Raw genomic sequence first — 13,493 nt, 5'->3', positions numbered from 1 at the left:
CAGCAGTTCGGAAGCTTCCTCCTGGTATTGTTTTGCCTGCGCTCGCTTTCTCATTAAAGCTGAGAACTGAAGACTTCTAACAGGCGTGCTGTTTACAAATGAGATTTTAGAGGGTCCATAAATTTAAAGAGCAGTGTGGACTAATGCTCTCACTCCTCGGTGATGAAATATTCCCCCTACAACTGGATTATAAAGCTCTTGAATATTGAGGTTCAAAAATAGTGCAGTTTGTCCCTGCGTTTGTTGGGGAGGGGTAGTTTATATATATACTGTATATACAGTATATGCAATGGTACATGTTCCATTGAAAGAACAATCTAAGTCATCAGAGCAGTCATCAGAGCCGATGGCCTAGTGGGCAGTGATCTGACATATGGTGCCAATGCGCATACTGTATGGTCATTTGCTGATCCCATTCCCCTCTCTCCTCTCTATACATTCCTGTCTTCTCCTATCATACTGTCCTGTCCAATAAAGGTAAAATGCCCCTAAAACATATCTTAAAAAAATAGTCAGACATATCCTGCTTCTCAGTTTTTCCTCCCCAAAAATAGACCCCAGATATCTCAAGTGAGTTTCAAAAACATCTCAACAATGTCTCGGACTCGGTCTCTTTTGATTGCATACTTTGGTATTTTGGCAAGTCTGAACACAGTTAGTTTTGACAGTCTGTATGGACTCTATTTAGTCCCCCGAGCAATGAAAAAGCAACATTCTAGTCATACATTTTTTCTCAGACTTGTGTAATGTCACAAAGTAGGACTTAAAAATGACACTTTGACAACATGGAATAAAAATATTGCTACATAGCCAAAATATTTAAAATGCCAGTAACCCACCTGGTTTCTCCAGGGCTTTTTGTTATCGACTGTGTGTCCTCCAAAGTACAACTCTTAATAAATATTTGACTTTCATCACTACCACCATTATCAAATCAAAAAGACATCGCAACAAAAATATTGCTTTAGCAGAGGATAAGCTTTCAGACCAAATTGGGTCTGATGAGAGAAAAAGTAAAAGCCGCAAAATGATACGAACCATTGAGAAAACCGCATACTGTATCTTTTTATTACATCTCCATTGGCAGCATGCCATGCAGTATGAAGTCTTATTCACAAAATGACAGATTTGGTTCTTTTGAATGATCCAAACATATTTTCAGTCTCACTTTACATTTTATTTACAAAAGATTTTTCTACGTGTGACTACTTGGTATACAGAGCTAGCTGTCGCTTAAAGGAAATGAGGCAATGGCATTGTAAACCTGAAAGGTGTCCAGTCGTCCCTAAACAGCTATTGGAGTAAACTGGACATGCCAATTAAAATGCAAATCAAACTAAACGTGAAGAACAGCAGAAACAGGAAAAAAAATGCTTCATTGACAATCCCTAACCTGTCTGCATTAACAACAATTAGCATTTGCATACTCATTTAAATATTCATTTCATAGTAACATCAATGTGTGTGATATAATTATTTTGTCACTTTATTACTGTCACATTGTTTGTGGAATGCAGACGTTGTATGTAAAAAGAGCACCGGGAGACTAGAAAAATCCATCGAATCCTACCCCCCCAGCAATTAACGTTGTTTTTTGTTTGACGTTTGTTTGTTTTCTCTATTTTTTCCCGACCCTTAGGTTAGACGAAATGTCTGGGGTACTACTAAGTACATGGAACTGTATATAGTAGCTGACAACACACTGGTAAGCTGATGATACTTGTGTCACACACACTTTCACTAATGAGACACTTTAACAACAGCAAGAATGCAGGCAGAGTTATACAAACCGTGTTTTGTAGTGTTACGTTCTCCTTCAGATGTGCTCACTGGGCAGTTGCTGCTTAAATCTCTCTCTCTCCATCTCTATCTAGCTATAGCCCACTTTTTTATCGCCCTCCTTTCTGATATCTTCTAAGGAGTTATCAAAAAGTCCAATGCATTTAATACTTTAGCGTGATAGAATAGTTTAATTTCTGGTCTCCTGGTATGAGGAGCACGTTAAAAGGCCATGCAGACCATCCTTTAATGTTACATTCTATTGAGTTCTCTGATTGAATTTCTTTCATGACTTTACATCAAAACCTGAATCATATTCAGCAAAACTCAGAAAAAGACTAGAGGTCATGTGCGATTTCATTATGAATGGATTTAGTTAATCAAATTTCTCAGGAATAGTTTTTTTTGTTGTTGCAATATCTCACATAGAATATGTGCATTTCAGTTTTGATGAATTTGCCTCATGGCGTCTCCTTTTGTCTCTATACAGTTCAGAAAGCAAAACAAGGACCTGCAAAAAACTAAACAGAGGATAATGGAAATTGCTAATTATGTAGATAAGGTATGTCATGCCTGGGTACATTTCATTGGGTAAAAGGACTGTTTGCACAACGTGTTTGCTTTTGGAATACAAAATGGGAATATCATAATATGTGTAAATATATGCAGTGAATTTTTACGAGGAAACACCTTTAACCGTGTTGTTTTTGTCTAATCAGTTTTACAGAGACTTGAACATTCGTGTACCTCTGATCGGTTTAGAGGTTTGGACAGAACACGATCAGTGCATCATCAACGAGGAGCCAAACTCAACTCTCTGGTCTTTCCTTCAGTGGAGACAGAAACTGAAATCCCGCAAGAAACATGACAATGCACAACTGCTTACGTTAGTTGCCAATGCACAACTACCATATACATATACACATATTGACGAGGACTGTTTCTTAACCAACAGCTATTTAATTCATAATTTTGCATTATTATTGTTTTTTATAAAAAAAAGTGTCTTTAATTAATAAGCTGTGAAACTAAAAGGTGAAAATAATGATATAATATTCATTTCTTTGGATCTAATATTAAACCAAATGGCATACAAATGATCTACATGAAAATTAACATTTTTTCATTCATTTTTCTTTTGTTAGCTACAGTCATTTTTAATTGGTGTACATATAAGTGGCCATTCAGACAGAACGCGTCTCTGCGTCTAAAAATGCGAGACACAGCGCTCAGATATGGTTTTCTAAAAAGCGCAGCCTAGAGTGCGAGAGTCTCGAGACGCGGGTATCCGGACACTGCCAGTATGCGCCTCCTCCGTCATGTTACCATCAAATAAAACAGTTGTCATGCCAACTTGCTACTGTAAACAGAAGCTGGCAACGCTTGCCCCGCTTCCAAATTCTTCTGATTGGTTCACTGCTTTTGAAACTGACATTGATGAGCAGCGCTGCATGTAAAAGTTGATTTTTTTTACTTGACACTGCGTCTTAAAAACGAGGCGCTTCAAAAGACTCGAGCGTAATGGTAATGCACCTCCGTCAAACACATGTTTACATAGAAAAACAATGGGAAAGTAACGCATTGGAATGGAAAAATGCGTTCTGTGTGAATGGCCCCTAACAGTTTCTGTAGCATTTATTATTAAGTCGAAAGTGCTTAAATACTTGAAATAATGAAAAAATATAATAAAAATATATAATTTCAAACTTAATTTAATTAATTAACATTAAAAATGTAACTTAATTTATTATTTATTTAACTTAATATAATTTTAATAGACGTTTTTATCAAATGCACACGACTGGACCGAGTTAACTTGCGGTCTGTGTTTGGCTATAATCTAACAATTTATTTTATAGTTAATTTATATTAATAATAATTCATATTAATATTTTATTGTATATTAAATTAAATAAAACTAAATGACATTTTAAAAATTCCTTGTGGATGTCTACCGGAAGTCAAGTTTGGGCATCGTTCGTTTCTGTTTTTTGAGAAATACTTTGCTTGACATATCTCTGTTCAACCTTCATTTGGTTTAATATTTTATTGTCTAATGCAATGACATTAAAGGAATAGTATGACTGACATGTTCAAATACTAAATTTACATGTGCTCATGCTATTTCCCTAAAAATGCTGTAGAATGAAATAGTTGTTTGATATACGTGTATATCTAAACTTGTTATCCGTTTTGTCATTCTCTCCTAAGTGGTGTGATTTTCAAGGGCACCACTATTGGCATGGCGCCGCTGGAGGGAATGTGCAGTCACGAGAACTCGGGCGGCATCAACGTGGTAAGAAAGCGCTTCTGTAACGGGCTTGTAAACAGTGTGTGTATAGTGTGCGTGGGTTTGTACGTGGCACATGCAGGGGCTTTGATAAAGGATCAATAGCTCACACACATCTGATTAGCCGTTTATTGACTATTAGTTTGTGCGACCGGATAGAGACACTTTGCGGAATGCTAATGAGGCTTGAAGCCTTCCAGCTTAATATGAGCAAACGGATGGGGTCGTACTACATTATATCAGTATAGCGCGCTTAGATCTTTGAGTTACATGAGAAGCATATTTTGAATGCATGCTTGACGTGAATCACTGGTTGCTCAGTGAAAATCTTGAGCATGAGATTTCGTCTATATAACATACTAAAGTATTTTCAATATTGACTCGCTAAAAGAAATTTCTGTGTAACGAATCCATTTGAACATAAATTGTCACATTTAAATAGGAAAATAAACAAAGAAATGGTTTAACGTGATATACACTGTAATGCATTGAAAATGCCCGCTGTGAGACTTTGGTCTTGTCTGGGTCGATCCGTGTTTGAGAATGCAGTGCTTATCTCAAGCGGACCCCCGCTGGTCCCCCGAAAGCCTCAGATCCCGCATCACAAGGACAATGTGATATTTAAGGTGGAATTTAACTGATGGAAAATCCATCCAAAGTAATTTGAAATACAACTGCATGTCATATTTCATTATTGTCGTTGCGGTGGAGGTATTATCAGCGCTGTCTGTAAAAATCAACACGGCAAGCCCTTTGCAAAGATATCAGTTTATGCTCCTGTTCTCGGGAAGAGAAAATATGTATGAGCGTCTGATGTGTGTGTTTTTGTTTGTGTTGCGTTATGAAGATAAAGGAAAGGCCGTTTCCCCGGCCAAGGTACTTAAATTACCACCTGCAGGTAAAAAAACCTGACATACTCTACAATTTATGGCATCATTGTAACATATCCAAGATGTCTTAGGAGATCAGAGATGTCCTCTGGGCTTCTTCTGCCATTTACTTACCGTGGTGTTGGAACTGATGCACTTTGGTATAGAGAAACAGTTGCCTGTGGGCTATAAATAGGCTTTTTTCCATTATGAAGAACAATTAATCTGTAGCAGGAAAGCAAAAGAACTGTAAATACTTTAATGCTGTGTATTCAATTCGTCATTTTAGACAGACCCTAAAAGTAGTTAATGGCTTTGACGTGCCGTTTCATTTATTGCAACGTTTGTTATGGGTGGTATATTAAAAAGTTTTCTCCTCCAGGATCATTCGGAATTGCCCATTGGGGCGGCTGCCACCATGGCACATGAGATCGGCCATAACTTTGGCATGAGCCACGACCATGAAGGCTGTTGTGTGGAAGCCACTGCTGAGCAGGGTGGATGTGTGATGGCAGCAGCCACAGGGTAAGGATGGGTATTTTTCTACATTTACATTCGTAAAAACATCTGCAGCATGACTGAGTACTTTACTTGAGTTTCTTTCTTAGTGGACAGAATAAGATGCAGAGTGGACCAGTCTATATGCTGATAATGAAAATGCTTGCGATGGCAGTGACTGCATGACCTTTAACCAGAATGTTGAGCGAGGGGCATGCGGTGAGGGAAATAGAGCTCAGCTTTGTTAAGATTTAGCTTGAGGTGACGGGTAGACATTGAGTTTGTGTGCTGCTATCAATGACGCCATTGTAACTTTTAACCAGTTCTGGTCATATGATGAAGATTCTGTCTAAATTATTTACAAAAGAAGCACATATTAGACAGGCACGCTGAGATCCGTTCCGAAACCTCAAATTTGAAAAAAAAAGGGGGGGCATGTAGTTGACTCCTGTGCATTTGTTGGAATATTTCTAATACAAATGGGAAGCAGCAGGGGTTCGCGTTTTGAGAGTGTTTGGGGGAGCGCTACACTACTGCTGACTTGGTGAGAACTGTTTTCCAAGACATATTATGAACCAGAAAACATAAAAAGGAAAAAGCTGCCAGCTTAGATATGAACAGTTAGTGACATGAATGACGAATGATGAAACTTGTGAGTTGTTAATGATGGACACGTTGCGAAGTTGTGACATTGGAGGTGGGGTGTTCATATAGGAAATAGCAGAAAACAACTGTGCAATAGATGATAGAGAATGGTTTTAGGTTTAGAGCGGTGTTTTTAATCATATTCATTTGTTATATATGACAGAGTTTATAGTCCACTAATGTGAAGCTAACGACTTTATGGTTTGCTTTATGCAAATGAAGTAATTATCTTTAGATATCATGCATAAATAAATCATACAGTTTGTGTATTCATTAAAGCTTATTCACTTTTGCAACAGGACAAAAATGATGGCTTTGCTGTCATTAATTGTATGTATTCAGCCACAGAAAAAATGAAGAGACCATTCCAAATTTTATATTTAATCAGGATTTCTAGATGTACTGTGGCCATTCCAGTCCAGTGTCTGTTGAATATCAATAAAATCAAACCTCAGGAGTGACTTAAAGTCATCCAACAGCAATGCGAAAGACTGACAACATGACAAGGCGCATGAAAACTGATAAAAATCAAGGTTATCACATTACATTTTTTTTTTACTTTTCCTAAATACATTTAGAAATATTACTGTTGTATTACTTAAAAGTGGATATGAACTTGTCTTCTTTGCAGTATATGAGGTCTGAAAAAAGTACAAAACATCTTTTCTGTTTTTTCTGTTATTTCCAGTTTTCATTTTCTTCTAACAATGATATTTTACCTAAACACATACCTACTGTCACGATCCAGTCTATAGCCAGGTTTCCATTGCCCTTCAAAATGCGCGAATTGAAATTGAGAAAATATGCCCAATGGAATCGCGTAAATTTCGCAAAAACTCCCATGTATCGCAAAAAAGTTCTCACGCTCGTATGAGGTGTTTTTTGAGGCAATACGATAAAGGCATATTACGCAAAAACTGCAATGGAAACACTTTTTGTCGTATTTACAAGGCACCTGGCGTATACAAAAAGTCACATGACCATTCACGGTATGTTTTGGCAGAACATTTGGAAAGATATGATGTAAGGAATTGACATTAAGTAATATCTTAGATGATGGCTCAAATGCAGGAAAACAAGTGAGTGCAGTATGGAGAGTTATTAGGAACAGTGAGGTAATATGAAAAAATAGACATTTCTCTTCACTCTTTCATCACAGTAGGTGACACTAAAGCTTGTTTGCAACCTGCCATTAAACGTACAAAGAAGAAGTTCAGCCAGGATGAATTATCGTGTGAAGAATCAAAATACACTTTAATCGCATAACATCATTTAATGGAAACTCAGTCATTCCGCGATAGTTTTAATTGACATTTAGAAAATCGCTTAAATTTTGCGCAAATCTGTAATGGAAACCTGGTTTATGTCTTCTGTCACGATCCAGTCTATGTTTGCCCTGTGTATCATGGCCTTTTTGTTACTTCCTGTCCTGTGCCATGTTTTGTAGTTTTTCGTGTTAATTGGTGTTTCTTCTCATCTTGTTCTTCACTGCGTATATATGCCCTTGTGTTTCAGTTGTGTTTGGTCAGTCGTTCTGTAACAATGCATGAACCAGTCAGGGCATCGGATCCACATGCAGTTGAACATTTATTAAACAAAAAGAAAGACAAAAGAAACAAACCAGAGGTCTATAGCACAAAGCGAGATGAACAAACTCCGGGTTGCAGAGTAAGTTTCGGGTTGACAAAACCAGACAAACCCAAGCTGGTTTAGATCAGGTTCAGCTGTTGCACAACGCTTGGTATAAACTTTCTCTGTCAACTCAGGTTAGATCCAGAGTTTGTGAGGCACGTGCACCTGAAAGTGTACAGCCAATCACACGGAACACAAAGCATCAGTTTAATTGACTTCTCACGAGTGTAAGCGCAATTCACTTTTCTGTTAAAGATGAAGAAATCTCCTGAATTAAAAACACATTACCAGGCAGGAATAAACACTGCTGCAGTGGAAGTTTGAGAAGACAACTACTGACTATATCAATGCAAGTGAATTAACCAAATTTAAATATTTGATATAGGTTCACAAAAAGGTCAAATGAAAACACGTATGCTTCATTACTTTAAAAAGCTGAAGTTTGTATTTATACCTACAGTGTATAGTTATTTAAATTGACATTTTAATAGTATATTATTAATTGATTCATATTTATATGAGTAATATGAATTATACATAATTATAATCAATAAAATATAAATATAAACAATTAGCAGCAAAAGATTTCCCTCTAACATCTTATCACTTTAAACTTCTTTAATTTGGAGCAATAGATACGAGGGGAGTGGCTTTATTGCCTCAGATATATGTCACTTTACTCACAGCTGATTGGTCCAGTTTTGGTTTGCGATCTCTAACCCAGAATAAAAACTGCTCCGGAGCAAGTTAGCCGTGTGGCGTAAGTTACCATGGCGACGAAACCCGCTCCAAACCAACCCACCTTCTTGAGCCCGAAAACACAGAGTATGCACAAACTAAACGCAAACTTACCTGGGTAAAAACTAAAACCAGCTTTGTGCAATAGGCCTCAGGATAACAAAGAACATGAAGCATCAACGACTGACCAAACACAAATGAAACACAAGGGCTATATATACATAGGGAAGAACAAGCTTAACAAGATGACAAGAAACACCAATTAACACGAAAAACTGCAAAGGACTACAAAACATGGCACAGGACAGGAAGTAACATAAAAGTCCATGATACTCAGGGCAGACATAGACTGGAAAATCTGTTTTTGAATGTTGAAATGGTCTCTTATTTGTTCCGCGGCTGTATATATATGTTCTGTTTTGGCTATTTTCCTATTAATGTCTTAAGAAAACCTCAAATATACTGTTCAGGTGCTGTTGATGACAGCATTAGTACAAGTATATGCTGATGCGCTTTGTTCAAGGAGAGGAGTTTAGAGCGAATTGAGCTCGATGGATAGGGTTCAGGTAGGGTGTTATTGATAAGAAAGGTTAACGTTTGGTTGAGTACAGCACATTCCAAATGGGAAAAGTGAGATTAAGTTAAGAGGTGGGTTTCTTGTTGGAGGGGGTTATGTGGACTTTCTTGAGGTCTGATGAGAAACGTTTGCTAGATAAGAATGTGTTGACAGTGGAAGAGAGGAAAGGCAGATGATCGGAGGAGATGTCATGGAGGTTGACAAAATCTCTTCCGTCTTTAAAGGTGCAGTTTGTAACCATTTTGCTGTAAAATATCCCAAAACCACTAAGCTAGTGTTATATATTTTGTTCAGCTGAGTACTTACATTATCTCAAATGTTTCCAACTACTTGTAAATCGTGAGAAAATCGCCATTCTAAACAGTGACACGGGGCTGTGCAGTCGCCTGTCAATGGCGTCATATCCGCGTTCCCCTTTGTTACCGCCTTTACTGACGTAGAAACCGCATGACAACAGTGTCGTGGACAAATGCGGAAGTAGTGTCTAGCGTCTAGCAAGCCACTAGCTTGTTTCGAGCAGTCACTTATTTATGGACCACAATTATACGCAACATTTATAAAACTATTACTTTACCTCATCCGCTAACATGATTTCTCGTTCCCGTCTGATTGATGGCCATCAGCGGTGGAGTTGAAGACAACAGATCCCATCATTCCACGCTCCTTCACAGCGTCATCAAGCTATGGCATTGTTGTTGTTTTGGGACTTAAAGGGATAGTCCAGCAAAAAATGTAAATTCTTTTATTTACCCTCACATAGTTCCAAACCTTGACCCCATTGTATGGACACAAAACCACTGAGACATTTCTCAGAAGATCTTTTTGCGTGTGTGTGTTTCACATAAGAAAGAGTCATATACAAGTTTGAATGACATGAGGATGAATAAATAACAAAATTCTTGTTTTGGGGTAAAACTATCCCTTTAACACAAACAATTGGAGGCAAATCTGCAACCACATAGTAAGAACTGTGGGGAACAATCATAACCATCCAAGAATTTGGTATTGGAAAACATACTGATCAACCATTAATCTCAAAAATAATTAATTAAATAAATATTAAGGGCTGACAGCATCACTTTAGGTTTAAGTTGTTTCCTCCATAATTTAAAAAATGTTTGTGCAGATATTTTATTATTTGTTGTTTTATTGTCACTTGTTATTCAAGAAAAAGTTATTTTCTATGATCGTCCACAGACATCCATTCCCGAAAGTTTTCAGCCGATGTAGCAAAAAAGACCTGGACAACTACTTCCAGAAGGGAGGCGGGATGTGTCTGTTCAACATGCCCAACATGAAGGATTTGGTCGGGGGCAAAAGGTGTGGAAACGGCTTTGTAGAGGATGGGGAGGAATGTGACTGCGGAGAACCGGAGGTGATTTGTGCCTAAATGAATTATTGAATAGAATTACTTATTGATTTAGAGAATATTGAATCAGACCAATCATGAATTAATCATTTTCAGAGATCAGTGGAGGGTTTGTAATACAAGAAATAAATCAAAACTCGATCTGCATTGTTAAAATGGATTTGATTTATTTTCTGATTGGATGAGCCACATTCAGCGGTGTAGGAAAATGACTGTTGCACACCTATGACTGCTACCTTGCTTTGAAATGAGTAGTATAAAAACTATTTTTAACTCAAAGAATTATTGATTTTAAACATTATTAATAATACAGTTGACTTCTTTATTATTAATTATCATAGCGTGCGTGTGTGTGTGTAAGCAACTTTTGATAACTGTTTTATTATTAGCTGGAAGGTAGGCAGAAATTTTGCAGAACACAAATAGCATGACAAAGAGTGACACACAAAAAATGTTTGCGTTTTACATCTGCTTGCGTGTCAGTGTGTGCGTGGAGGGAAGAAACGTAAAGCTGTGTTTGACAGCCTGTCATTGCTCATATAATGGGTGGCTGATTTGCCATCTGCTGGCGGTAGACTGAAGTATCATCTGTAACTTCTAGTCAGTATGTAAACATCTGGATGCCAAACGTACATTCAATAAAACAATACTTGGTTTGCCTTTCAGAAAATCTTAATGCAAACCTCCCTAATTTGCCAACCTTCTACACTTTGAATACTCAAAAATAGGTGGTGCAGGACTGCTGCCAATGAGTGTATTTCTCTTATTATATTCAGTGAATCACAGCATTTAGTTATTGCCCGTACGATAATCATAGCTGTCTGTTACGCTTGATGTACGTTGCTCTGAAATGATGTCAAGGCGTGTAGCAGTTGATGTATGTGTGTGTATGTGTACACACAAAAATATCACACAGACACTTGCTCCCAACCCCTATTCATTTTCAGCTGTATGGTATAATTATATTTGTGTGTGTGTGTGTGCGTGCGTGCGTGCGTGTGTGCGTGTGTGTTCACGGCTTGCACTAAGCGACTGACCGCATGAGTTCAAAGCCATATGTTGATTGCAAGAGAAACTGCCATGTGTTATAAAAATATGAATATTATATAAAAATATTAATTACTGGCTATGAAAAGAAACTGACATTTATGAACAGCAGGCTTTCATATTTGATGTGTATTGGATGAATGGATATAAAAATAATACAAATTAAAATAGTACTTTCACAACTTTGAGTTCAAGGATATATGGTGATTTACTTTCAATTTATTTATAAACTGTGTGTGTTTTTGTGTGTGTGTTTCGTCTCCGGCAGGAGTGCACCAATGACTGCTGCCACCCCAGCAATTGCACTTTGAAGGCAGATGCGCAGTGTGCCCACGGGGTCTGCTGTGAGGACTGCAAGGTGCCTAACTATTTATCTATCTATTTACTTCTCTCTCTCCCCCGCCTCCCTCTGTATTGTGACTCTCACTTAGTGTGTTTCATATCCACTTTCTTTCTCAAGTCTGCCCACCACCTGCTCTTTCTCTCTCTTTTATCAAAGTCCTCCAGTTTCATTATCACGCCCTCTGTCCGCAGCTGAAGCAGGCTGGCACCATGTGCCGTGGACAGGCCGGCGCCTGCGATCTACCAGAATACTGCACAGGAGGTTCACCCTACTGTCCCGCTAATGTTTACCAGCTGGACGGGTCGTCCTGTCAGTACGGTCGTGCCTACTGCTACAATGGCATGTGTCTGACCCATGAGCAGCAGTGCCTGCAGTTATGGGGCTACGGTGAGAAACACGCTGTTTTACTCTGTGCTCTTGCCTTTGGTTTGTAGAGAAATTACATTCAGTGAATCCAGGTTATTCAGAGTTCGTTGGAAATCAGTTGGGTTGAATTTGCGTTCCTGGTAACACTTTAGATTAGGGTCCAATTCTCACTATCAACTACTTGTAGTTGCTTATTAGCATGCTTGTTGGCTGTTTAATAGTACGTATACTAATGCCTTATTCTGCATGAGCATGACCTTATTTTACATCACTTAATCCTACCCAGAACCTAAACCTAACAACTACCTTATACACAGTAATTAGAGTTTAATGAGGCAAAAGTCATCGTTAATAGTTGGTTAATAGTGAGAACTGGACCCTAATCTAAAGTGCGGGTTCCTTTAGTTTTGAGTGTCAAAACACCACACTGTTCGATTTTTGCACATAATTACAATAATCAGCAGAGGTGGGTAGAGTAGCCAAAATCTTTACTCAAGTAAAAGTACAAGTAACTAGAGAAATTGTTACTCAAGTAAAAGTAAAAGTCACTATTTTAAAAATTACTTGAGTAAAAGTAAAAAAGTATGCAATGAAAAAACTACTCAAGTAGCTAGTTACTTAGTTACTTTGTATCTGATTATATAGGCCTACTACATTAAATTAATATTAACGCCAATGTTTTAATATTACATTTGAATCAATATTTTTAATTATCATAAGCGGATATCTTTGCAATATACTAGAGAGACTAAAGAATAGACAAACACAGAAGAGACAAGCATTTCTGTAAATTTCATCTAGTCCTGATGTCAATGTAGTTTACACAACTTATTTAGAATAATAGACCATATCAAACTAAAGCATTAACTAAACTCAGAGCATTTCCTAAGATGATCTAGAGCATCTGCAGTGCTCTCTTAAATGAAATACACATTTTTGAACAAAGCTCGTGTTTTCTCGTGTTGTGTCACGTGTGTGTTGTGAAGCGCTCTTACTTGTAAACAAACAGTAAACAGTGAACCACACGCCCATCAACACGTTTTCTTCCTTCTGTTCTTCAAATGTATATTTCTGCAAGCCCACGTCTCTGTGTCTGACAGGTAACGCGCATGTTGCTGTGTCTGACGAACAGGTCGCGCGGGTGCGCGCATATGGCGGGCATTTATCATTGCTGGCAAACAATATGACACATTTGCAGTTTTGATTGTATAGATATAGATTAATATCCACTTCATCCAACGCTCTTTGTGTTCTGCGTGTTCTTAAGTTTCGCGCTACGAGGAGTGAGTAATCCTGCTTCAGATGATTCAGATCGTGCTGCGAACTGAACAAATCATTTG

The 13,493-nt window shown here is 37.8% G+C and overlaps 1 protein-coding gene across 1 annotated transcript in view; it reads left to right on the top strand.

Moving 5' to 3' along the window:
- The window catches only part of adam19a (ADAM metallopeptidase domain 19a), an 89,701-nt gene that overhangs the window by 55,932 nt on the left and 20,276 nt on the right, over positions 1–13,493 (top strand). Inside the window, exons 7-14 of the mRNA XM_057343615.1 lie at positions 1,640–1,705; positions 2,270–2,341; positions 2,499–2,665; positions 3,991–4,075; positions 5,321–5,463; positions 10,226–10,403; positions 11,713–11,802; positions 11,979–12,174. Coding sequence (XP_057199598.1) covers positions 1,640–1,705; positions 2,270–2,341; positions 2,499–2,665; positions 3,991–4,075; positions 5,321–5,463; positions 10,226–10,403; positions 11,713–11,802; positions 11,979–12,174 — 997 coding nt within the window. The remainder of the gene's footprint in view (positions 1–1,639; positions 1,706–2,269; positions 2,342–2,498; positions 2,666–3,990; positions 4,076–5,320; positions 5,464–10,225; positions 10,404–11,712; positions 11,803–11,978; positions 12,175–13,493) is intronic.

Source organism: Triplophysa rosa, linkage group LG1 (genome assembly GCF_024868665.1).
Source record: "Triplophysa rosa linkage group LG1, Trosa_1v2, whole genome shotgun sequence".
NCBI lineage: Eukaryota > Metazoa > Chordata > Actinopteri > Cypriniformes > Nemacheilidae > Triplophysa > Triplophysa rosa.
This window is presented reverse-complemented; position numbering and strand designations above follow the sequence as displayed.